This window comes from Rhinatrema bivittatum, chromosome 1, assembly GCF_901001135.1.
Source record: "Rhinatrema bivittatum chromosome 1, aRhiBiv1.1, whole genome shotgun sequence".
Classification (NCBI taxonomy): domain Eukaryota; kingdom Metazoa; phylum Chordata; class Amphibia; order Gymnophiona; family Rhinatrematidae; genus Rhinatrema; species Rhinatrema bivittatum.
Genome location: NC_042615.1, coordinates 275,750,102 through 275,776,180, shown reverse-complemented (window position 1 = coordinate 275,776,180; position 26,079 = coordinate 275,750,102). Strand labels below are relative to the sequence as shown.

General features: G+C 44.8%; 1 protein-coding gene across 6 annotated transcripts in view; it reads left to right on the top strand.

Annotated features, from left to right (window-relative positions):
- LOC115087607 (RING finger protein 145-like) overlaps positions 1 to 22,786 on the top strand; it is a 29,379-nt gene extending 6,593 nt beyond the window's left edge. The window contains exons 2-10 of one of the 6 annotated variants that reach the window (XM_029595010.1): positions 3,985 to 4,093; positions 11,589 to 11,767; positions 13,191 to 13,426; positions 14,350 to 14,522; positions 14,977 to 15,117; positions 15,432 to 15,614; positions 16,735 to 16,882; positions 17,072 to 17,428; positions 19,798 to 22,786. In XM_029595010.1, the coding sequence (XP_029450870.1) occupies positions 3,985 to 4,093; positions 11,589 to 11,767; positions 13,191 to 13,426; positions 14,350 to 14,522; positions 14,977 to 15,117; positions 15,432 to 15,614; positions 16,735 to 16,882; positions 17,072 to 17,428; positions 19,798 to 20,307 (2,036 nt within the window). In that variant the 3' untranslated portion in view covers positions 20,308 to 22,786. Of the gene's footprint in view, positions 1 to 3,984; positions 4,094 to 11,588; positions 11,838 to 13,190; positions 13,427 to 14,349; positions 14,523 to 14,976; positions 15,118 to 15,431; positions 15,615 to 16,734; positions 16,883 to 17,071; positions 17,429 to 19,797 lie in introns of those variants that run through there. The other 5 variants (XM_029595017.1, XM_029595024.1, XM_029595033.1 and 2 more) reach the window with 5 other exon arrangements.
- The last annotated feature ends 3,293 nt before the right edge of the window (positions 22,787 to 26,079 follow it).

The window sequence follows — 26,079 nt, the reverse complement described above, 5'->3', positions numbered from 1 at the left end:
AATTGTTCATCCCATGCTTCTCATGTGTGGTGTCCTGAATGTTTCTTTTTCTTGCCTATAGGGAAACAGGCCGGGGAGGTCAGTGCTGTTGTATTCTCGGGGAGGTCAGTGCATTTGTGATGCCATCAAGGCTTTTTAATGCTGCCCTGCACTTACTTCACTGGGAGTGAACTATGAAGCAGGCAGATTTGCTGCTGAATCATGGCCATGGATGGAGTTTCAATGTTTCACCGTGTCGGGTATTTTACAGTTGTTTAGTAGCCTTTTCCTCATTAAGGGGTCATTTTTGTAACAGCCTGTCTAAATTGGACAGAGAGCAAGTAAGGCAAATATTTGCACCAAGTTACACCAGCCTTCAGAGGGAAAGCACGTGCATATTTTCCCTTTTTGAAAATTCCTAGCAAAGCTACCTACTGTTAATGTTAATCACTTTTACAAAACTACTCGACGTACACAGCGATGCATAAGCACTCATAAGAGGCTGTCCCTGCTTGGGAGATGTTTACAATCTAATGAAGACAATCATACAGGGCAATTATACCTAATTGCACACAGAAATTTTGGGGTAAATTTTTTTTAAAAAGACGAGCGGACATCCATGTGCGTGCGGTTCCCGGCGCGTGCACATGGACACGCTGATTTTATAACGTGTGCGTCGCGCATGTTATAAAATTGCCTATACGTGTGCACATGTGTGCCCGATTTTATATCTGTGCGGCCTGGGAGGGAATTTCCCTAACCTCCTACCTATCCTTCCTCCCTTTTCCCTCTCCTCTCCTTAAACCCCACCTACCTACTCTCAATGTTTTTGTTTTGCAACTTACCTGCTCCTCCGAGCAGAAGTACCGTAAGTTGCACGCGCCAACCAGCTGCTGATGTGCTTCAACAGGACAGTCCCTACACAACCCAGAGCATACCGCTGGCCCTCCTTTTTAAAAAGCCCAGCACTTCTGCATGACCTGGGAGATACATGTGTGGCCGGGCTGCTTGGAAAATGCGCTCAGCGCGGCCATGCACTTATCTTCCGGGATTGGTGCGCATAAAAATCTGCCCCTATATTTTTGAAAATGCAAACGTTATGTGCATAAGTGCAAATCCCAGCCCTGCCTTTGGGAAACTCCATCACTCATGCCAGGTAACCAGCATGCAGATATAACTTGTGTGCCCAAGTTTTTTTTTTATTTATAAATTTGCAAAATAAATCAAGAATCCACTTGAATGGAAAAAGTCAATATGACATACATTAATCAAAGAATATTAATTACAATAGGAAAATCAAATCACATTAAACTACAAGTCCTCAAAAACGGAGGTTCCAAAATCACAATCTCAGGAAAAGTTACAAAACTAAACAAGAAAATAGCACTAGCAAAAATGGGGTAGCTTGTTACAAAAAGAGGACGAGACAATCTCACTCAATTTATACGAGAGGAGATGGACTTTGATTAGCCCTGCATTTATTACTCAAGAAAACTGTTGATTGGGAAGGTTGGAAAAATACATATGAAATATCCTGATACTTTATCAAACATTTACAGGGAAATTTAAGAAGGAAAAAGGCCCCAAGTTGAAGAACCTGGGGTTTCAATAATAGAAATGTTTTGTCCTCTTCTGTGTTTGTCTAGCAAGATCCGGAAAATCTGCACTTTCAGATCAAGAAAAGATTCCAAACGATGACGAAAAAACATCTTAAGAATCCAGTCTCTATTGGATTGTAATAAGAAGGAACATATTAAGGTAGCCAGGGTAACAGTATTTCCTTCAGATGTTTCCAAAATTGCAGTAAGATTCAAGCTCTCAGGCTTTATAGGTGAAAGGGTCTGCATATTGTTGGAGTCTGAGGAACCTTGTTTTAAAAGGAGGCAGATGATAAATCCATGATATTTCAGGAAAAGCTTGCTCAGGAACTTTGTGTGCCTAAGTTTAACATAGTAATAATGACAGTAGGAAAAGACCATCTGGTCCATCCAGTCTGCCCAGCAAGCTTCTTATGGTGGTAACTGCTGGTCCGTGCAGGTTACCCTGAGCCCAATGTTAAGGGTAGTAGTAATAAAAATCAAAACCAAGCAAACATCAAATCCATAACAAAATTACTGCTAGCAACATGTTTGCAGGGTGAGCAGCCTTCTAGATAATTCAGACAATGCTGCTCGAGCGTGCTTTGCTTTTGGACTTGGCCGTAGAAGCAGTCCTGTGCATTTCCCCTGATTTTTGTATATCGGTACCCTAGACCGTAAAAGTCAGGGCCCAGCATTGGCTGTCATCTGAATCCAATTACCCTCCCCCCGTCCATCCTGCCATCGAAGCGTAGAGCTATGTTGCATTTGCATCACTGCTAATTGGTTAAGGGTAGTAATCCCCATGCCTCCTGTTAGGGGTAGCAGTTACTGCTCCTTGCAGGTTAATCCCATGCCTCCTTTTCTTCATTCCACCTCCAGCCTTTAGGGATCCACAGTGTTTATCCCATGCTTTTTTTTTTTTTTTTAATTTGTTTACTTTTTTCATCTTTACTACCTCTTCTGGCAGGGAATTCCCCTAGTTCTACTGTTTGCTTTCCAATAGAAATGTTTGAGGATCGTACATCATTAAACCTTTATCCTCTTATTGAGCAGGTGATTCTGTAAAAATCATTTCTACGTGTAAAATACTGTTTTACCTGTAGAAATTCCTTTGAAAACTAGCCTCCCTGTGATCTGCTGGTTTTTTTTCTTTATTTTGGAGTCTGTGATTAGACATTTGGTAATCTTTAATAACTTTGGATATTAAGAACCTAATTATGTTATGTTTTGGTGTTACTTTCCATCTAGCTTGCTTCTGCCCCTTTTTTTTTTTTTTTTCTTTTGTAGGTTTTATGTTTCTTTCTACAAGCCACTCTTTTTTTTTTTTTTTTTTTTGTTTCCTTTTTCTGATCCCATTGTGGCAAGGGTGCCTCTCTTTTTGTTACCTTTAAAAAGTCTCTAATAGTTGGTTTTATTTATTTGGATTTAGCTTATGCCTTTTTCAGTGATAGCTCAAGTTGTAAAGTTCAGATGCTGTAGGTATTTCCCTGCCCCCGGAGGGCTCCCAGTCTGAGGCAATGGGAGGATGAAGCGACTTGCCCAAAGTCACAAGGCGTGGCAGCGGGATTTGAGCCTTGGCTTCCCTGGTTCTTAGCCGGCTCCTCTACAGCTTTGTGACTGTCCTGTAGTCTGGCTACCAGCCAGTCAAGAAACTCCCATTTAGAATGTATCTTTATTTGTTTTTATATACCGACATTCAACATGTGTTATCACATCGGTTTACATGGAACGAGTTAAGTTACATCATAACGGGGTGTTGAGAACTGGGAGAACGTAACAGGGGGGAGAGTAAATTAACAAGCTAGTAAAGGATAGCTTTATCTCTTATGATCATTTAGGTACGTAAAGGCTTAACATTCTGCGATAATGGGTTCGATTCTGAGTGGGGAGGCAGAGGATGGGAGGGAGGGGGTGGGGCATTTCAAGGTGAAATTGGTTGGTGATTGGGGGAGGGGGAGAGTGAGATGAGTGTGGTGGTCCTCAGAATGTCACGCAGGCTTTTTGGAAGAGCCATGTTTTTAGTTTCTTTTTGAAGGTTTGTGTCGTCGGTTCGAGTCTTAGGTCTGTGGGCAGGGTGTTCCATGGGGAGGGTCCGGCTATGGAGAGAGCACGTTCTCTGGTTGAGTTGTGGTTGGGCTTGTTTTTTGGGGAGGGGGTGGTGAGAAGGCCGGTGTTTGTGGAACATAGATTTCTTTCCCATTTCCGTCAACCACTTGCTGAGCACCTATCTGCCTTTCGTTCTGGCAGCCTCTGTGGGGTGGGGATTGCAGTGTGGTGCAGAAAATGAGGTGGAATCCCAGCAGCATGAGTTCCAGTAATCGGGGGTCACTAGCGCAGACTCTCAAGACGGCTGTGGTCAAAATGACAGCTTTGTTGCAGCAATACTTGTGCGGCTTATTCTGCTTCTCTTTCTTATGCCTTGCAGGTCATGTGCTGTGTGTGGTGCTGCTGATGCTGCCAGTTCGGTATTTGGTGAAAATGTATCTGTATCTCCTGACTGTGCTCCTGCTTTATGTGGCTCACCAAACCTCCAGGTGAGTTTAGATGCTGGATGCCTTTAGCTCAACCCGTCTCGGGCACAGAGGTCTCCACTTCGAACTGAGTATTATGTGAAAGCGGGGGGCAGTTAAGGCATTTCTTCTGTTGTCTAAACACCCATTTTCTAATGGCGGGGGGGGGGGGGGGATTCCTGATAGGAGTAATTAGAGTCCTGGCCGATGATGTCATAATCCCGGCGATGTAGTATATCAACAAACTTTCCCAGCTGTTTTTCATTTATCAGTACTTCTGTGTCGGATAATGTGCGTCAAGAGTTAGTGCGGAGAAATTGATTGTGAGGGCAGGGCAGAAGCATGAAAGGCAAGATGAAGTTTTATCCATGTGTCGGAACTTAATTTAGAAAAATCACAAAAATTAAATCGGGGATTCAAATCTCAATCTCGCAATATAGAACAATATAATGAGCTTAATGCATTTTGGGGGTTTTTTTTTGGGGGGGGGGTTTCACATAATTTATCTACTGGGAGGAAAAGACCTCAAACAGCTTGTTGATCACAAAATGTCTTTGCAAGCTTCAAATAATCATTGGTCAAAAAACCTCTGACCTACTTAAATTTTTTTAAATTATTTTTCATGAAACATTCTATATAATTTATTCCCTTATGTGACTTTCCCTCTGTGAATAAGATTTTTAAGTCCTTTTTGTCCTGGTTTTTTTTTTTTTTTTAATTGTATAACATTACTTTTAAAGTCCAACTTATTGTTCTTCACAAGCTCCAACTATTAAAAGAGCAATTTATCTTATGTTGTGATCTTGTCAATTGCTGATGCTCAGTCAATATTTGAAGAATTTTTCTTCTGGTTAAAATCCAGGTTTGGCACTTCATGAACTTCACAAGCGCCAAAACTAGTTGCCAGTTGTGAAGAATAATAAGTTGGACTTTAGGTAGATTGGAGGTTTTTTGGCCAAGCATTATGTGAAGGTTGCAAAGAGATTTTGTGATGAGCAAGCTGTTTCTGAGGTCTTTTCTTCCATGTAGAAGAACTTAATTTAGAACATTTTTTTTTTAATTCTAGAATTTTTGTGAAATTCCTTCCTCTTCTTTCTTAACTTGTTTGTCCAAAACCAAACTAAAGGGAGTTACATTTCAGGTACTGTGAAGCAGATATTCAAACGCTGCTTAGCCAAAAAGGTGGACTTATCTGACTAAGTAGTAGCCGCTGAATATCAGACTACATTCAGCAATCACACCTAGATAAGTCACTTATCTGGCTAAGTAGTTAGCTGGAAAAATCAGGGGTGGGAGGATAGGGGTGGCACTTCTTATCCAGCTAACAGCCAAGAAAGTACTGATATTTGGACGTAATGAACATAAGAAATTGCCATGCTGGGTCAGAACAAGGGTCCATCAAGCCCAGCATCCTGTTTCCAACAGAGGCCAAACCAGGCCACAAGAACCTTGCAAGTACCCAAACACTAAGAAGATCCCATGCTACTGATGCAGTTAATAGCAGTGGCTATTCCCTAAGTCAGCTTGATTAATAGCCATTAATGGACTTCTACTCCAAGAACTTATCCAAACCTTTTTTAAACCCAGCTACACTAACTGCACTAACCACATCCTCTGGCAACAAATACCAGAGCTTAATTGTGCTTTGAGTGAAAAATAATTTTCTCAGATTAGTCTTCAGCATGCTACTTGCTAACTTCATGGAAGTCCTCCTATTATCCGAAAGTGTAAATAACTGTTTCACATCTACTCATTCAAGACCTCTCATGATCTTAAAGACCTCTATCATATCCCGCCTCAGACGTCTCTTCTCCAAGCTGAACAGCCCTAACCTCTTCAGCCTTTCCTCAGAGAGGAGCTGTTCCATCCCCTTTATCATTTTGGTTGCCCTTCTCTGTACCTTCTCCATCGCATCTATATTTTTTTTGAGATGCGGCAATCAGAATTGTACAAAGTATTCAAGATGCGGTCTCACCATAGAGCGATACAGAGGCATTATGAAATTTTCCATTTTATTAACCATTCCCTTCCTAATAATTCCTAATATTCTGTTTGCTTTTTTGACTGCTGCAGCACACTGAGCCAATGAATTTAAAGTATTATCCACTATGATGCCTTGATGTTTTCCTGGGTGGTAGTTCCTAATATGGAACCTAACATCATGTAACTACAGCAAGGGTTATTTTTCACTATATGCAACACCTTGCACTTGTCTACATTAAATTTCCTCTGCCATTTGGATGCCTAATCTTCCAGTATTGCAAGGTCCTCCTGTAATGTATCACAATCTGCTTGTGATTTAACTACTCTGAATAATTTTGTATCATCCTCAAATTTGATAACCTAAGTTGTCTTATTCCTTTCCAGATCATATATATATCTATATATGTGTGTATGTATATATATGTGTATATATATATGTATGTGTGTGTGTGAATGTGTGTATATATATATATATATATATATATATATATATATATATAAGAGAGAGAGAAAAGCACCAGTCCAAGTACAGATCCCTGAGGCACTCTACTGTTTACGCTTTTCCACTGACAAAATTGACCATTTAATCCTACTCTCTGTTTCCTGTCTTTTACCCAGTTTGTAATCCACGAAAGGACATCACCTCCTATCCCATGACTTTTTAGTTTTCTTAGAAGCCTCTCATGAGGGACTTTGTCAAACACCTTCTGAAAATCCAAATACACTACATCTACTGGTTCACCTTTATCCACATGTTTATTAACCCCTTTAAAAAAAAATGAAGCAGATTTGTTAAGCAAGACTTCCCTTGGGTAAATCCATGTTGACTGTGTTCCATTAAACAATGTCTTTCTATATGCTCTATGATTTTGATCTTGAGAATAGTTTCCACTATTTTTTCCGGCACTGAAGTCAGGCTCACTGGTCTATAGTTACCCGGATTACCCCTGGAGCCCTTTTTAAATATTGGAGTTACATTGGCCACCCTCCAGTCTTCAGGTACAATGGATGATTTTAATGATGTTACAAATTTTAACTAATAGATCAGAAATTTCATTTTTTAGTTCCTTTAGTACTCTAGGATGCATACCATCTGGTCCAGGTGATTTGCTACTCTTTAGTTTGTCAATCTGGCCTACTGCATCTTCCCGGTTCACAGTGATTTGGTTTATTTCATCTGATTCATCAACCTTGAAAACCATCTCAGTGACTGGTTTCTCCCCAACATCCTCATTAGTAAACACGGAAGCAAAGAATTCATTTAGTCTTTCTGCAATCGCTTTATCTTCCCTAAGAGCCCCTTTAACCCCTCGGTCATCTAATGGTCCAACTGACTCCTTCACAGGTTTCTTGCTTCGGATATATTTTAAAAAGTTTTTATTATGAGTTTTTGCCTCTATGGCAACTTCATTTCAAATTCTCTCTTTGCCTGTCTTATCAATGTTTTACACTTCAGATGGATCCTTTTTCCAATTTTTAAAGGATTTTTTTTTTGGCTAAAATAGCCTCTTTCACCTCACCTTTTAACCATAACTCTAATCGTTTTGCCTTCCTTCCACCTTTCTTAATGCATGTAATACATCTGGACTGTGCATCTAGGATTGTATTTTTAAAGAATGTCCATGCCTGTTGAACACTTTTAACCTTTGCAGCTGCACCTTTCAGTTTTTTTCTAACTATTTTCCTCTGTATCAAAGTTTCCCTTTTGAAAGTTTAGTGTTAGAGCTGCAGATTTACTTATTGTCCCCCTTCCAGTTATTAGTTTAAATATGATCATGTTATGATCACTATTGCCAAGTGGCCCCACCACCGTTGCCTCTCTCACCAAATCCTATGTTCCACTTAGAATTAAATCTAAAATAGCTCCCTCTCTTGTTGGTTCCTAAACCAATTGCTCCATGAATCAATCATTTATTACATCCAGGAACTTTGTCTCTAGCAAGTCCTGATATTACATTTACCCAGTCAATATTGGGGTAATTGAAATCTCCCATTATTATTGCACTGCCAAATTGGTTTGCTTCCCTGATTTCTCTTAGCATTTCATCATCTGTCTGACCATTTTTTCTCGGTGGACCGTAGTATCCTCCTATCATTATACTCTTATCTAACACACATGGGATTTCTACCCATATAGATTCTACTGAGCATTTAGTCTCTTGTATGATCTTTATCCTGTTGAACTCTATACCCTCCCGGACATAAAGTGCCACACCCCCACCAAGTTGATCCTCCCTATCATTGAGATATAATGTGATATAGCACTGTCCCATTGGTTATCCTCCTTCTACCAAGTCTCTGTGATGCCAATTATGTCAATCTCATCATTTGCTGCTATACACTCTAACTCTCCCATCTTACTTCTTAGACTTCTGGCACTGGCATACAGACATTTCAAAATGTGTTTTTTGTTTGTCTTAACAACATGCTTTTCAGTTGTTAGGGATAATTTGGAAATCATTAGCTTCGGTGATTTTTTACATATAGGCACATGGACTGCGTTTGCTTTTATTGGAACCTCTCTGTTGGGATGCCCTAACTCTCCTGTTTCATTAGTATCCTTCAAGGATACATTTCTCCAAACCATGCACTGCTGACTGTTGGTTTCCCCCTTGTTCTAGTTTAAAAGCTGCTCTATCTCCTTTTTGAAAGTTAGTGCCAGCAGTCTGGTTCCACTCTGGTTAAGGTGGAGCCCATCCTTTCGGGGAAGTGTCTCCCCCTTCCCCAAACGTTTCCCCAGTTCCTAACAAAACTGAATCCCTCTTCCCTGCACCATCGTCTCATCCACGCATTGAAACTCTGGGGCTCTGCCTGCCTCTGGGGACCTGCATGTGGAACAGGGAGCATTTCAGAGAATGCTACCCTGGAGGTTCTGGATTTCAGCTTTCTACCTAAAATCCTAAATTTGGCTTCCAGAACACTCTCTCACATTTTCCTATGTCGTTGGTGCCCACATGTACTACGACAGCCGGCACCTCCCCAGCACTGTCTATCATCCTATCTAGGTGACGCGTGAGGTCTGCCACCTTTGCACCAGGCAAGCAAGTTAACGGATAAGTTAGACCTGCTTAATAGCAGGTCTAAACTTACCTGGATATAAATCATGTGGCCAAGTAGTGGCAAATATGGGGATATTAGCAGCATCGCTGTGCTGCTGAATATCTCATGTGAGTTAACTGGATAAGTCTTATCTGGCTAACTTAATTAAATGGATATGTTTGAAAATTGACATCTGTAGGTTTATTTGAATTAGCTATGATACATGGGTGATGTCATCCAACAGCTCTGAAAAGATTCTTCTCTAAGCTCATAGAGCTTTTGCTATACTGAGCATGAGTGGGAATTCCTCTGCAGGCATTGCCTTGTGAGGGTCCTCAGGCTTTTTTTTGTCTGAGCATCAGCACGGGTGTGTTCTTTCTCTCGAGGAAATTATTTTCTGTTTATCGTTTTTTGATTATTTTGTTGCCTCACTACCTTAGCAAAAATAGAGATACATCCATCGATGAGCAGGGCTGAATTAGCCCTGCTGTTTGAGGTGACTACTATCTGACGGCTCACCACGTGGAGCTCTCCCACAGTAAATCAGAGCTTTTCTCTGCTGCACATGTGCCGTGGTTATCACGTGAACAATTAGGTATGTTCCTCCTCAGTCTTTTTTTTGGGGGGTTTGTTTGGTTTTTTTTTTTCCCCCCCGTACTTCACATGGATGTGCAGAAGCCTCTCTGACCTTTTTTCCTCTTCTGATCTTTTTTTTTTTCGCGCAAGCGATCACCACAACAGCACTTTTCAGTGCTTCTTGCCTTGTCAAAGAAGCCGGGCTTTAAGTTCTGTCAGCGCGGACATATTATGTCTGTCAGTAAAGGTCACAATTATTGTTTGTCTACGCATTCTTCACCCAGGCCTAAAAACTATCATCTTCTAAACCCTCCAAACAAGTCCAGAGTGAGTCCACTACCCTGGCTAGAGTAAGTGAGGTCTTGTGAGGTCCTTGGTCGCTAAGGCACCAAAACTCCCCCCATCAAAACCAACGAAGCCGACTGAAGCGCTCAAGATGGTACCTAAGTACACTGAGTCGTTGAGAGCATCATCAACGCATGATGCGTCAAGCCTCATCAAACCAAGAAAATCATCGAAGCAGGACACTGCGGGGTACAGCAGTCGACAACGTGCAGTGAGGTGGCTCATTCTAGCGCTGATAGGGTGCCATGACACGTTGCTCATGATATAGAGGCAAGGCTCCATACGGTGTCACACAAATCTATGATGCAAAAATCGATGCATACTAAGATGCTGTCAGGAGATCACAGGCAAACTTCTAAGTCAAAGCGTCCACAAGAGCCTGACCAGCAAATGTCTCCGCTCTCACCTTCTCAGAAGAAAAGAAGAGAGGATCCAGCATCGCTTGCCAGCTGTCATGTAGATCCAATCCTTAACTTCTTAGCAGCGGAGCCATGGTCATCACCATCCAAGCCTTATTCCAAAAGCTCTACATTGTGTCGATTTGAGGGTGATTTGTCTCCAAACTTGGATGAGAGGATCTCCGTTGCCATTAATACCTGAGACCTAGGCCTCAGTCTCCAGTAAGCCAATCTGCTCAAGCCATGCAACAGATCATGATCATCAAAAATCTGTTTTCATCTATACATCTTCAGGTGCCACCACCTACTTTTATTCACTTGGACCCGGCACTTGCATATCATGCTATGCCGGGGAGTCCCCACCACTCACCAGAGCCACAGAGTCCACATCATTCATTAGATATCAGACTTTCTACTTAGCTGGATAAGTACTTGTTGTCCGGCTAAGTGGCGACTGCTGACAGCTGCCACTTATCTGGGTAAGTAGCACTGAATATCGGCCTCTCCAGTATGGAGTGGCAAATGAAAAGTCTGATTGCTGAATCTGCTCCACATGTGTTTAAGAGAAGAGAATTAATAAGTAGTGTTTTGAATAATCTGAGGACACTTTAACAATTTTTCAGTGCAACCCAGATATAAAATGCTACAGTAGTCTTAATGACTTAATATCAGTGAATACATTGTCACAAGGTTAGGTTAGGACATTTTTTTTTTTATATAGGTTTGTTTCACCTTTCAGCGCTTCAAAGATTAGCACAGCAGGTTTGGGAGTATTAAAACCATTGCAGTGCCAAAATTCAGTGAGGGATGTTGTACCAGGGTTTGCCATCCCCCCCCCCCCCCGGTTCTAGATGATTCCCGCCGGCATTCAGGTTTGAGCACTGCCCTGCTTTATAACCTTTCCCCTGCTGCTAGTCTGAGGGTTGTAGAAGATGAGGAACAAAACCAAATGATAGATCTTGATATGTTATGGAAGCTAACATCTCTGAAGCCTGATGGTAACTTTTTAGTAACATTCGCTGTCAATAGTTGCTGTTGACCATCCAACACTGAATCTCTGCACATTGACGCAACATAGCTAGAGTAACTGAGACCTTTAACCATTAACGATTTTAGCTTTGCTCCTGGCAGTCTTCCTTACCCCCCGCCTCCCATCCTTTCCGCTCTCTCTCTTTCAGGGATTACATTCGCCGAGAGATTGAATCAGAGTACCAAGGAGCCGTGTACAGGGATCCCATAGCGCTGAATCGCATCGTGACGGCACTGACCGGTGAGCTGCTTCAGCTCGGTATTCATTCTCCTCAACACCCTTCGTTACAGAGAGACCGCCATTGCATCCTCTGGGGGAAAAGGCAGAGTATGTGCTAAGGGCTACAGCAAAAGAGCAGGGAACCTGAAACAAAAGCATGGCTGACTGCTCTAAATAGGTGAAGGCCTAACTGGAATTCCTTGATGTCTCCTTTTTAGGGTTATTTCTTTGTATGCGCTTTTCACTTTTGGCCTGACTGGGCAAAGGTGAGATGGGGTGGGGAGGAAGTGAGGGTTCATAAAACTGTCACACATCTGGCTTTTCATTCATTTTGCTAGTGAGAGGAGAGGATTTTTGCAATTACCGCTAGGAAATAAGCATGGAGATGCAGCTGCTGTGACAAACAGCTGAGTAGAATACTGTATAAGCTTTACTAGTGCTGTGGTGATATCTTCCATGAAAGAAAGCAAATTCAGAAAACAAGTTTAGATCCATAAAAAAAAAAAAAAAAAAAGATTAGCGGGAAGGAGAATGGGGTGCAGAATCCATAGCATGAAACCAGAGAAAATGTTTCCATATTAAGGATCCTGCATGCCTGTTTGAGGGAAGCACAGGCCTATTTCTATGATGCTGTACCTCTGCTCTTCCTATAAGTGGATTCTGGGGGCCTTGTTTTGTGGTTGCTCACGATTTTAATGTCCCCCCCCCGCCCCTCCCAGTTTTAAATGCTCTGAATCTGCTCTCTATTTTATTAGTGTGATACAGGGTTGTATTTTCAATGTCTGTTAAAAGATATGTTTGGGGGAGGGCGGTGTTTGACATCCTTTTGTTCTGTAACCTGCACTGGCAGCAGCGCTTGTAACGTCCTTAGCTTACACTTCGCCACTGTTTTGGGAGTTCCCTGTCAGCTTGAGAAGGAAGCCCCTTTTTTTTAGAAACTTTGCATTGGTGGTAGAAAGTCGTGGCACTACAAATTCAGGGCAAAGTTGGTCTGCTACCGGAATCCTTTCGGGGGGCTTGCTCCTCCCACCTTCTCAGAATGCTCTGGATTTGTCATCTAAATTTTATTAGGCTGTTGGGGTCTTGGGGAAGTCACTTCCCAGCCATCTGCAGCGAGGGACTGAGCAGGCATCGAATGCAAAGCTGCCAATGTGCACAGCCTAGCAGGGGAAGGGTGTGCTTGGGAAGGCCAACCTCTGGTCCTCTGTCTATACAAACTTCTTGAAAAGATGGCTTGCAGAAGTTGGGTGTTGGAGAGTGCTGCATGGAGCTGATGTTGGTGAGGGTACAAAAATCTATCTTGGTGGGGGGGGGGGGTGTCATAAAAATAAACTCCATGAATCCGAAACCCTTCTTCTACACCTGCTTGCATGGAGGCTGTTTTTGTTAAAACAGCTCGCAAGGTTGAATGTAAGCTCCTTGTTAACATTATATGACAAGCGTTTGCATAGGATTTCATGTGCGGTGCGTTTGTATAGCAATGGCAAGTTTCCCTCGTGCTCCTTCATCCTCTCTTCCCTGCGCCCCCCAGGACAGGTGATTGTGAGCACCCTCTGTTCCTTCCTCATGAAGACCAGGCAGGTGTGGCTCTTCTCTGCACCACTGCTCCCCCTGCTGGCTCGTCTCTGTGGTTTTCCGCTTCAGTCGCTGCCAGTGGTGAACACTTTTGCCACCATCCTCACCTCCTTGGAAGTTCTGTATGTCGTGGCGACCAACTTGTTTGTTCCGCTACACCTTGCCAAGACTGCCTGCAGGGAGGTGGCACAGGTTAGTAATCCTCCCCTTGGGTTCATTAATTACTCGTACTGCCTTAGATCATGAGAGAGGTCAGATCTTCAGTGACCCCGCCCCTGCTCCCATCCATTGTCTTGTTTTTCTGGATATTCAGAGTTGGCCAGATAACTTATTTGCCTAAGTCTGGTTGGCCTGTAAGATTATCCGGCTAACTTTTAAGATAGCCGGATATATTCAGCGGTGTGGATGCGCTGCCGAATATATGAGCTAAGTTTATCTGGCTTAACTAGCCGAGCTGTGCAGTGGGCCAGTAGCTACCTCATGGTGTCCAGGGAAAAACGATGCTTTATTGAGGAGTACGTTCGGAATGAGATGGACATTTTTAGCCATGGAGTGTGCCTTATTTTCTGTCCCTTCCTGCTGCTTGTGAAAAGTTTCCAAATAAATTTCTGCCACATCTCTTGACCAAATGTACCAAAGCATTTAGAAGAGCGTAACACGTACTTTTTCCAAAGGCACAAAGTGTGAACGTAAACACAGACACGAGGACTGACAGCCAAATACGATGTACCTACCACGTGTTTGTTTATGCTTTTGAAGTTGTCTTCCTCTCTTTCATTCTTGGCATTGATGTATTTTATATGGCAGCTAGCCATTCACAGCTGCCTTTTCCAAAGCACATCTCAGCTCTGTGGGCGCTCATTTTGGGGAAACAAGGCACAGTATTGGAAGAAAAAACTCATGTAAATGGGTGTGTGTGGAGAATTTTTCCCATTTTTGACAGTAGATATCAATGTTGCACGTATGTGGATTTTTTTGTTTTTGTTTTTTATGGTATTGTGCTCAGCCACTGGCACATTGGGGACTGGAGGGGCAATAGTTGGTGATGTTGGGGGTCTCCAGATGTGCCTTGGCATCCCTGGCGAGTGACATTGTGTGTCTGTCTCCCTCTGCAGGTGCTGGAAGTGTACCGGTTGGTGGCCTTGGTGATGTCCCTCTGGAACCAACTCTCCATCCCCCTCCTCTTCCTAGTCTTCTGGCTGGTGCTCTTCAGTCTTCAGATTTACTCCCTCGCATCTCGCACCAGCTTGCTGGATCGGCAGGGGCTGCTTTTTGTCTTTCTTAGCAGGTAATACCAGTGCTTGCAGGGATAGTGGTAAGGAGGGGAGGAATAATAGTGAGTATATGGGGAATGGGAGGCCATGGCAGGGCATCTGGGAATATGTGCAGGGGAGGGAAGGTGCTCTGAGCCAGACTTCTTTTTTTTTAAAAGAAAAAGCACTCTGGTTCAGGATTGTAATAGGGGTTCAGACCAGGCTTGATGAAGAAAATGAATGGTGGGGGTTGTGAGGCTGATGGGGCATGAATAACGGCAGAGATGCCACTGGATCCACTCCGATGGGAGTGGAAGTTCTGGGCATGCATTTTCTTCTCTGCACCTGGGATTGGGCAGTAGTTTGAGGTGCTGCAGTAAATAATGTTCTGATCCTTGCCTGTAGTGGGAATAAGGCTGCTCATTTCAGAGGCGCGTCCCGAGATTAAATTCCCCTCTTTGACTGTTGGTCTGTGATCCGACTCCTCAGCATTGCAGAGTGCTGCGGCACCCCCTACTCTCTGATCGGCCTGACCTTCACAGTCTCCTACCTCGCCCTGGGCATGCTTACCCTCTGCAAGTTCTATCTCATGGGATACAGTGCCTTCCAGAACGGCAACGTCATGCACAGGTGAGATCACGCCGGCAGTGAAAGCAGGATCATTCCAGCTAGAGAGCTCCGCAGGACCTCTGCTGTTCCCTCTGACGTGTACGGGTTTTCAGCAAATTTGTGCTACAGAAACTTGCCTGTGTTGTGAGGGGCTGTGCAAGGGTTGTGGAGCAGAGGGAGTGGCACTAAGAAGCCTGATTCACCAAGGGATTTGTTTCCCCCCCTTAGACACAGAATGAGAGAGAAAGGTCTTGATGAATCAGGTCCTGAATGAGGTAAGATCTCTTGATGCAGTTTGTATGGTGCTGACGGGGTGTGCTGGCCTCTCCTTGCAGGGGTGTGACAGAGGGAGTGACGCTGCTTCTTCTGGCCCTGCAAACAGGATTACTGGATCTGCAGGTTCTGCAGAGGACTTTCCTCCTCAGTATCATTCTCTTCATCGTGGTGACCTCCACCCTGCAGTCTATGATTGAGATTGCTGATCCCATAGTGCTGGCACTTGGAGCCTCCCGCAACCGGTAACCACCCATCTTGCAGTGTGCTCACCTGTTCTCTGACCATCTGCTCTCCTCCTTGTTAATGACAATGATGCAGTTCTAATGTAAGGTACTAAGTGGATTTTATCCAAGCAGCTGTACAATTAGTAGATCTTTAGAATCGGGCAGGCAGCCACGTCTGCAGTGGGTGACCTGGAAGCGTATTTTTGAAGGGTACATTGTTATCACTGGATTAGCAAGTGTGACAAAACGCGCTCACCTTTTTATTCAAACTTTTTTGTGCGGTTGCACATTTTAAGGGAAAAACTGGCCTATAAAAAAAAACAAAACATTCCTTGGTTCTGTCTTGGTGTGGGGGGACTCCTACAAGGTAGAAGGACACGCTTGTGATGGTCATGCGTACTTCACTGTATAGTGCCTGCTGTAGGAACCTGCTTTCAAGGAGGAAAAAAAAAAACACAAGAAATGTATTCCCACTCCTGGCAGAGTGTGAGCATTCCTAGTGTGTGTGTGTGTTGATGGTGATTTTTGGTTCAACCCCGGAAGTGTAGAAGCAGTCGTGGGGTTAAATTTATCAGAGAATACCAGTGTGTGACCCAGTGATGTCCTGGGGGAAAAGAAAGCGAGGGAGGGGGGCGGCTCCTGGCGTGTGCTGCTTACGGGGGTTCACGTCATAGGACTTGTTAGAGGAAAGAGTTACTCTGCCAGCTACATCGCTGCTGTGTGCTGTGTTCTAGGCAGAGGTCTGTGAAAGCTCGGGCAAGTTATTGGCCATGTGCCCAATTTGCTAAGCAAACACAGAGATTCTTTGCGCTGGATCACGGCTACAACTGAAGTGCAGTAAATATTCTGATGAACGGGAAGAAGAACCCAGTCGCATATCTGGGGGGGGTGGAGGTTGAAGATGCAATTCATTTAGCTCCAGCATTTGTGGTGGAGGGAGGGAAGGACAAAGTCTTTTTTTTTTTTTTTTTTTGAAGGTTATTTTGAACCATTTTAATATACTGAAGTGTGCAGCCTTTAACGCTATAGTCACATGTTGCTTTGCTGCAGCTATGCATCCTACTGCCAAGTGTTTTCACTGCCTCACAGCCTTATTTTGTGCATCCCAGGCATGTTATTTCTTATGTCTCCCTCCCAGGAGTCCTTGGAAGCATTTTCGTGGCATCAGCATGTGTGTCTTCCTGTTGATCTTCCCCTGCTTCATGGCATATAAGATATCCCATTTTTTTCACATGGATTTCTGGCTGCTGATTCTGGTGTCTAGCTGTATGCTCACATCCTTGCAGGTAAAAGTCTACCCAGCTTGCATACCCTGTGGCAACTGTGTTCTGAGTTTTGGGGTACATCAGCTTGATTCTGGACTTGACCCTGGTGTGCAGCTGTTGAATTTTATAAGTGAGGGATGGACACGCACACTTGCTCACTATTTTCTCTTAGACATTTTCTGCTATTGTACCTACCCACTTCCACTTCAGGTGATGGGAACCCTCTTCATCTACAGTCTGTTCATGGTGGAGCTCTTCCAGGGCAGTCCGTTGGAGAAAATGGATGAGATCATCTACTGCGTGAATGCGGTGAGCCGGGTGCTGGAGTTCCTGGTGGCCGTCTGCGTGGTTGGCTATGGAACCTGGGAGTCCCTCTTCGGCGAATGGAGTTGGATGGGTGCCTCTGTGATTATCATCCACTCATACTTCAATGTGTGGCTGCGGGCCCAGTCAGGCTGGAAGAGCTTTCTCCTGCGCCGGGAGGCAGCCAAGAAGATCAATTTGCTTCCTAGGGCCTCGAGAGGGCAGCTGCAGGCCCACAATGACATCTGCTCCATCTGCTTCCAGGTAACCTCTGCTGGCTTTACTCAAGCCATGCCAAGTACTAGAAACCCAGAGGCCTTCTGCCTAAGGCACAAGTGGTGCCTCCTCTTCATAGCCTGCTTTTATTATAGAGCAGAGTTCTACAACATGTGTTGCCCTGAATAAAGCTGGATTTATTGCAGAGAATCCAGGACCAATGTAGCAATCTGTCCGAATTCCTGCAGAAAGCATAATTTTTCTACTTCCCTTGGAAAGGGAAAAAAAAAATCAGGGATGCTGTGGTGCAGCATAACAGGGGAAGGTGACAGTGGATTTGGCGCAAAGAGTTTTTTTTTTTTAAGAATTTCACTTCTATTTTCCGTTCCAGCACAAATCAGTAGAGACCAAAAGATGTCTCTGGCTGATTGGTTGAGTGACTTCAGCCTTAATTTTGTATTATGAAAAAAAAAATTATAGAAAACCATAATGGGAACCTTTAGTGCACCAACCTTCAGTAAATAAGATGACCATATAAAAGCGAGCTGTGTGGTAATAGATGCTACTACTCATTCCTATAGCGCTAGGGCTGGCGGAAGCACTAGGCGAGCTAGGCCTGGGCCTAGGGCGCTGACTATTAGGGGCGTTGGGCCATGTAGGGCACGAGCGGCGGTGATGGCCCGAAAAACCAAGAGGAAGAAGTCTGAGCCGTGTCCGGGGGGGGGGGGGGGGGGGGGGTAGTGGTGGTGGCGGCGGCACAAGGCAGAAGGTGCCTGGGGCACCTAATCACCTTGCACCGGCCCTGTATCGTGCTATTAGATTTGCACAGTGCTGCCTATTTTATTAACAATTTACTGAGGGGAATAAGAAGGAGGACCTGAAATCACTAATAATGATTCTTAAAGTTTTAACCCCAAAAGATGTTTTGTATGGTAAATAAAATTACCTTTTTTTCCTTCTCTGAAGCATCCGCCAGTCCATAGAGCCAGTTGAATTCTTAAAGAGAATTTTGGTTAAAGTAAACTCTAAATTTTGCATAAGGTAACCTTGGCGTATCAGTAAATATGTTGTAGTGAATATCCTGTTGTAGTGAAGGGTTCCTAATATTCATCTCCCCAGATTCCAGTCTCTTTCAGCACACCAGAAGGCCTGTGGGGAGTGGGGAAATGCCTGTTCAATTTTCTTAATTTTCAGAACAAACACTCCCCCCCCCCCCCCCCCCCCCCCCTTAAATAAGACTGAGCACTAAGTGGCTAGCTGTAGGTCTTTCAGTGGAAGTGTGAGAAATCAGTCTGGAGGTCCTTAGTTTAACAGCTCCATGCTGACGCCAGTATCGAGAGCTGTGCTTGTTTGAAATCTCTGACAAAGGATGCATTATTAAAACAGAAGGGGGAGACACCTTGAGTTCTTCAGTTGAAATGTATTGGGTTTGTTGAGCAGGAGGCGGGGACACAATGGCTCTGAAGATTGGCACAGGGTTACAGAGCCTCTCATCTCTAGGTTAGCAGTTCAAATCTGGCTTGGGCTGGTAGTGGCAGGCTGCCTGATTTTTATTTTTTCAGGTGGTAAGGACTCTATGGCATGAATCAGTGTCCTCTGTCCGGTTCCTGATTTGAGAGGTGTCAGTCATCCCAAACACCACCATGGTGGATTGGCACTCTGCTCTGGTTGGCCACCTCAGTAGGAGGCACAAATATTGCAAGCCTAAGGATTAAAATAAATCTCATCCCAGGAGGCGGTCTCTCCAAAGACTTGAGGTGTATTTGCACAACAGTATTGGGGAAGCTTTGCACTATGAACTGCTGCGCATGCTGTAACTATTCTGTGCATAAACAGGGAATTCTGAGCTCCATAGTCTGTGCCATTTGTCTGGCAGGACTTGAAAATCCCTGCTGGCAGACTTACCCGGATAACTTGGAGGCCGCCTGAGGGTGTTTTGTGGAGGAGTTAACTTAGCTGGGTAGATTATCCAGCTAAATGTAGACATGCCATAGGGCAGACCTAAAGTTAGCTGGATAAACTTATGTGACGGTCTTTAAGATAGTTGGGTATATTGGCAAAAATGGACCCTTTTATAGCATTTTTATAGCATTTACTATTCTGCCTTTTAGGAAAGGAAGGCCTGCAGTGCATGTGTTTATTGTATTGTCAGTCCAGCACTTTTCATACTAAATGTGCTTGCGCCACCCACTCCCCGCGGTACACATTGGATTAGGAGTTTGCTGAGAGAAACAACGCTAAGAAGGCCAGTTTTCCTGTCCTGTCCTGTATATGGGGCATTTAGCAACTCTGCTACACTCACCCATTGTCCAATCCCATGCTAAGTTAGGAAACCCTGCAGTTTGTTTTCTGTTCTTCATGAGCATCCCTTTGAACAGTATTGACTTTGTCTCAACTTTTTTTTTTTTTCCTTGCAGGAGATGAATGTAGCTGTGATCACATCCTGTGGCCACTTTTTCCATAGTGGCTGCCTGCGCAAGTGGCTCTATGTACAGGACACCTGCCCCATGTGCCACCAGCAGGTGGCACCCTCATCCCCAGAGGCTGACGGAGCAGGGCTCCAAACAGCTGAGGAGGGAGGAGAGGAAGAGCAGGCTGCTGCTGAGGAAGCTCAGGATCCCGGAGGCGAGACGGATACTGAAAATACTGTTACCATGGATACAGAAGTTCCAGCCCCTGGTTCCATTCAGACGTTCTGCAGCCTCTGCCTGTCTCCAGCTGGCAGTGAAACCGGCTATAGTAATCACACCTTGACTGAGGGCACAGGAGCCAGTGCTGGAAATAAAATGCCATCTCGGGGGACTCTCTGCGCTGTGCATAGGGAGGCTGCAGGCTCTGACCCTGCGCCTGCTTTGGATGGCACTGCTCTTTTGTTGGAGCAAGAGACTGATGTCCTTCCTTCAGGTGATAGTCAAAACCTGCTCTAGCCATACCGAGGAGACCAAGGTTGTAGGTTCCATGGCAGAGCCCAGCAAGCAGCATCCTCATGGAGCTGCAGCACCAGGTGAATTCTAGGCAAGGGAAAATAACTTTTACCCTCCAGAAACTAAGTAGGGAGGACTGACGCAGCCAAGTGGCCTTAAAACACTAGGAAACTCCCAAGGTTTCTCTAAGTATATGTTGACACAAGAGCTTCTGGTCATACTATTTCCTGACAGCCCATCCAATTCTTTATTAACCTACCGTGAACATTTCAGCTGCGTAACATACAGTGCTGAACTGCTGAAATCCACGCTTGCTGTGTTGGCTGTAATTATCGCCTGTTTGAGTAGTTTTCTATTTTGGTAAGAGGGTCTTTTGCTCAAGTCGGTGTCGTCAGAAACATAGACCAAAGTTGAAAAGAGAGTATTGTGAAGCCTTTGGATGAAAGCAGTAAGCCTGGTTACCTGGGTTGCTTTTGTGATGTCATATCAGTATTACCAGTATACTATGGCATCACAAAACTGAAAAAACAAAGTGAAATTTAAAAAAAAAAAAATCTCCCCCCCCCCCCCCCTGAACACCCCCAGATGATGCTTCTCTTGTATACTTTTGTTCTTTTCCATTGCTCGAATTATTTGCTTTGAATCTTTGCACATACTTATTAGAAAATGCCATGGGTGGTAATCTCCTTATTGAGTCTTAAAGGGCTACTGGTCAAACCAAAGACCACCACTTCCTGTTCCCTGCAGAGAAGACTGAAACAAGTACACATTTTAAAGCATTTGCAATTTTAAAAGATTTCCTCACCTAGCAGTGGGAGCATTTATAAAAAAAAAAATATATATATATAAATGACAAAAAAAAATGCTCAAAGGAAAGCCTTTTTTTTAGTGCGGTGATGACAAAGGGGATCTAGGAGATGCTAGCAAGCTGGCTTCTTGGCTGATTGTGTACTAACCCTACTGCCTGTGTGCTCTCCAGAATGCACAGCCACCTTGGGCCCTGCAGTACATCACCTTTCCAGTACACCCTGTTCTAAGTCAGGAGTGTTAAATCAAGAGGTCAATATTTTAGAAATGTGGTGAGCAGACAAGTTTTCCAGTTAAGTTAGCTGGATGAGGTTAGCGACTGATGTTTTAATCTGGACAAGTCTCCCACTGAATAAACTCTCCTAAAGTAACCTGGACACATTTTAATCACACTCAGCTATATTTGGAATATAGCCAGACAGCTACCAAATAATTTTTTTAAACCTTTCGGAACCTGAAATGCCCCAGCCTCCCCCCCCCTCCCCCCCAATTCTTCCCCCACAACCTCTCCTAACCTCCAGAATTAAAAAAAAAAATATGGAAGGTGGGCTATAATGACCCATGTCCACCCTCCTACATAATATTTAATATAAAATCACTGGGCCCCTCCTGTCCCCCACCCTGAAATCCAGCCAACAGTTCACCCTTATCCACTCCCAGCCACTTCTCTGCTAGCAGGAGTATTGGCGTATGCTTCCAACATTGCTTTGAGAGCAATTCTGCAAGTGGCTGGAAATGGATAGGAGTGTACTGTGCCCCTGGCTGCAGTTTGGGGGAGAGTCTTGGTGGAGTAGAGGCTGGCATTGGGGTGGGGGAGCAGGAGAGGACTCTGGGATATATTAAATATCCTGAGGAGGGGGCAACCTTGATTTGCTAGGGCTGCATTTTTTTTTTTAATTTTGGGAATTAGGGGGGGATTTGGCACTTGTCTGCTCTTAAAGTATGTTAGGGGAGAGGCGAGGGTCAGAAGTTGGGGGATCAGGCCTGCAAGACTTGGAAAGTTGGGGGTTTTTTTGGGTTGTTTTTTTTTTAATTCACTTAACCAGCTATATTCTGAATATAGCCGGTTAAGTATCAAGCTGTCTGGGTATAGGCAGCCGGATAATTTTAGGTCTGCTCTTAGGCAGTCCTAGAATTAACAGACTAGCATGGCTGGATAATGTTGAATATTTGTGGTGTTTGGCTAAGTTAGATAACAGTGCTCCACCCTGGAGTGCCCCCAGGCCACCCGTGGATACGTTTTTATTATTTAGCCAAATAAGTCAGGGCTGGTGAACCCTGGTGGATTTTCAAAATCTGCAGTTTGGCTATGTGCCGGACAAACGCTTTGAATATGGACCCCCCCAAGACTTTAACGTTAAAGAAATATTCAAGCAGGAATGTGGGGGTTTTTTTTTTGTTTGTTTTTGTTTAAAGGGGAAAAATCAGAAAGACTAGGGTATAATATGACAGACTTCTGTGAATTATTCCAGAAATAGTGAATCCCTGTGCTACATATAGATTACAAGATGAAACTTTAGGAAGCACATCTGCAGGATACCATATCACAGACAAAACTGAGAAAAGCTCACTTTAATAATAAAGAAATATCTATTTTTTTCTTCTCTTGTGTAAATTTTCAAAGTATGATCTTGAAATAGAAGGAAATAAAATATGTTACAAGACAAAAACAGCAGCAGTAGCCAGATTCTGTTTTCCTTGGCTTTCCCTTCCTCTTGTGTCTTATTGATCAGACTTGATTCCCTTTTTCAAAATAGGTTCTGTACTTTATATGTAGTGGCACGATGCCTGCATGGGTTTCTGACAAGGATGGGGACCAGCATTATAGCATCCCAATTTTACTTTGGGTGGGGCATGGATAAGCAGAAAGAGTTTTCAGAAACCATAAACACACATCTCCTGTAAAACACAATGAGAATGAAAATTGGAATAGGATATTGACTTTTGCAAATTTAAGGATTATATGTAGTGGTAAAAACCCCAAACTTTTTTTCCAGTCTTAACTATTTTAATTTCCTACAGTGCTGCAACACGACCCATAGCTGGGTTCAAAGTGCTATCACTGTATTACAACAAATATGTTTTTAAGCACACTTTATTTTATAGTTTTAAATTGGGGTTCTATGTGGTACCAGAGGGTGCAGCTGGGGTAGTGCATGCTCTGCATATGGATTATAGATCAGTTACTGATAAGGGGTACTTGGGGTTCTAGTCACTTGTGGCCCTGCAACTGTATAAGACAACTTTTTAAAATTATTTTTAAGAAAATTGTTGCCCCTTTAAGTGCATATGACACTGTTAGCTGGAGGGCTACTTGGGATTCTGACAGACATTTGAGCATTCTCTGCACCTTGTTACCATGCTCTTTCATTGTTTGCTTCAGTCAATAGACTTTGTTGTAGCCCTTCACCATTCCAACTTGTCTTCAGAATGTATTTCCATATTTAACTGGTCTATAGAGGAAATGGCTGGAGAATGCCTTATGTTGGTGACTATTTCCATCCATGTCCTCTGACAAGCAGTGCTGAATTAGCCATGACACATGGTGATATCATCCAATCCTTCTCTTCTACCTCAGAGCTTTTGTTGTCCTGAGCATACACAGGAGTTCCCATGCATGTTCCTTTGAGCCCCTCAGTCTTTAATTTTTTGTCTGTTTCCTCATAGAGATATACACTTTCTCTTTTGATATTGTACTTTCCCTGTACGAACCCGGATCAGTCCAGACTGTGGGTTGAGCCTCCTTTCCAGCAGGTGGAGACAGACTAAAACTGAAAGGATATCCTATATGAGGACAGAGCCTATCCTGTAACCCTTTAGTATTTGTCTCCAGCAGGTGCATCAACTCACCCTTCAGTCTCCTGATTTAGGCTAGTCAGCCTTCTCTTCTTCCTTTCTGAGGATCAAGCAAGTACTATTTTGTTAGGATCTTGATTGGCTTATCTCGGTTAAAAAAAAAAAAAAAAAATGTAGAAGTTAGTTTTCCTCTGTACAGGAGACAGCCCCATCGCCTGGCTCTTGCCAGACTCAGGGGGGCATAGCCTGAGTCCGTAAGTGATTCCCGGTGTGGGGACCGAGGCTGGTGGTCCAGTGTTTGTCTCCACCCCCCCCCCCCCCCCCCCCTCTTTCTCCTCTGGCTGCTCAGACCTTACTGTGCTCCATCTGTGTTCAAAAAAATAAAATAATAATTATTATATTAAAGCAGTGATTTAATATTGTATTTTACATTGTATTTGGGTTTTGAACCAGCAGCCAGACAGGCAGGAGTCAGCTGGGGTTTCTCCCTTGCTTCACTCCTGCCAGCAGGCTGCCAATTAAATCTATCTTTAAACTTTTTTTTCTTCAAGAGCGGCTCTCATGCCGCGGCTGGCAGCCTGCCTCCCCTGTGAGCAACCCTCGTTGCGTTCTTCGCGCCTGTCTGCCTGCCTGCTTGCCTGGGAAGGCCCCTCCTCGGCAGGACAGGCAAATTTAGTTCGGGGATTGCTTCCCCTCAGCATGGCCAGGCTGTTCCCGGGCTGGCAAAGCCCGGGAATGGCAGCCATCTTGAATTTTTCAGTGGCTCCGATTTTGGAGCTGCCTGGGGCTGGGGGGGGCGTATTTTTTTGAGCCCCCCTTCGCCTCCCCCTTTCTCCCCCAACCCCCAGGAATTTCAGGGCCTGTTTTTTCTGCGTTTTCCCCTCCTGCACAAATCTTTTTTTAACTAGCCTGCAGGAGGAGGAGGGTCCGTGCCACGCGTCGTTCTCTGGTCGCAAAGCCCCCGGGGCACTTCGCTGGGTTGGGGGTGGTTCCGGGGGTGGGCCCCCCCTCCCCCGGCAGCCCCAGTTCCTCAGGATACTGATCCCACGTCTTTTTCTGTGAGCACCCTCCCGTCCCTGGAGGGGGATGTTCCTAGGGTCCTCCGCATGTTTTTCACAAGGGGAATTGGGGCTGGAGGGGTCCTCCGTGGATACTATTACGGCCTCCTTGTAAAAAAAAAACAAAAAACAAATGTATGATAAATATATGGACCAGGTTCTGGCGGGCCTCAGGGCCCCGGCAAGTGTTTTCCACCCCCTCCCCCGCGCAAGCTCCTGCTTTGGAGGGCATGGGAGGCTCCCGTAGCGGGACTCCGGGTGGAGCATGCTCCACACCCTCCCAGGGGTGTGGGGTGTGCTCCACACCCTCCCGAGGTATGTTCTAGATATGTTGAAACTTCCCGCTGGGCATTTCTCGGCCTCTGCGAGAGCTGGATACTTCTTGGTCTCTGTGCGGACAAGACCGTAAGCTCGAGGCCTACATACCATGCATTTTTTAAATCCTAGTTCTGGGGGTCCATGCGGCTGTCTGCAAAAGTCTCAAGCAGCGGGCAGGTCTCAGGTGGGTTCAACAATTACTCGGCACCCAGGACCTCCCGTCTGCAGAGGCGGAGCAGGCTGAACGTCTGGAAGCCGTCATCGCCTACGGGCCTGCTGCGCTTTGCGACCTCCTCCGCGTCCTAGCGGAGACGATGGTCTTGGTGGTGTCCGCCACACGACTCCTCTGGCCAAATTGGTCGGCCGACCCGTCCTTCAAGGCGCGGCTCAGCGCTTTATCCGCCAAAGGTGAGTTGCTCTTTGGAGAGGACCTTGGGAAGCTTATTGGCTCCTTAGGGGAAGACAAGGTCCATATGCTTCCGGAGGACTATCCGAAACTTTCACGCTCCTTCACACCTCACGCCCACCTTTCGAGACGGTTTACGCCCCGCGGACAAGGTTACTCCTTCAGGGTTTATCCTTCTCGCTCTCAGTCCTGCTCGCAGCTTCTTAGCGGGCGTCGCTCCCTTCACGAGGGCTGTCCTCGCGCTCCGCCCCGGAGCCTGCCCCGCAAGCGAGTTCAGCGGACCCGTCCCTCGGTCTCTTGTTGGGGCGATTACCTCCCCCCTTTTTCTTGGAGGAATGGCTCTAGATCGCGGTGGTCCGGCGGTTCTCAGACATTGTCCGAACCCTCGCC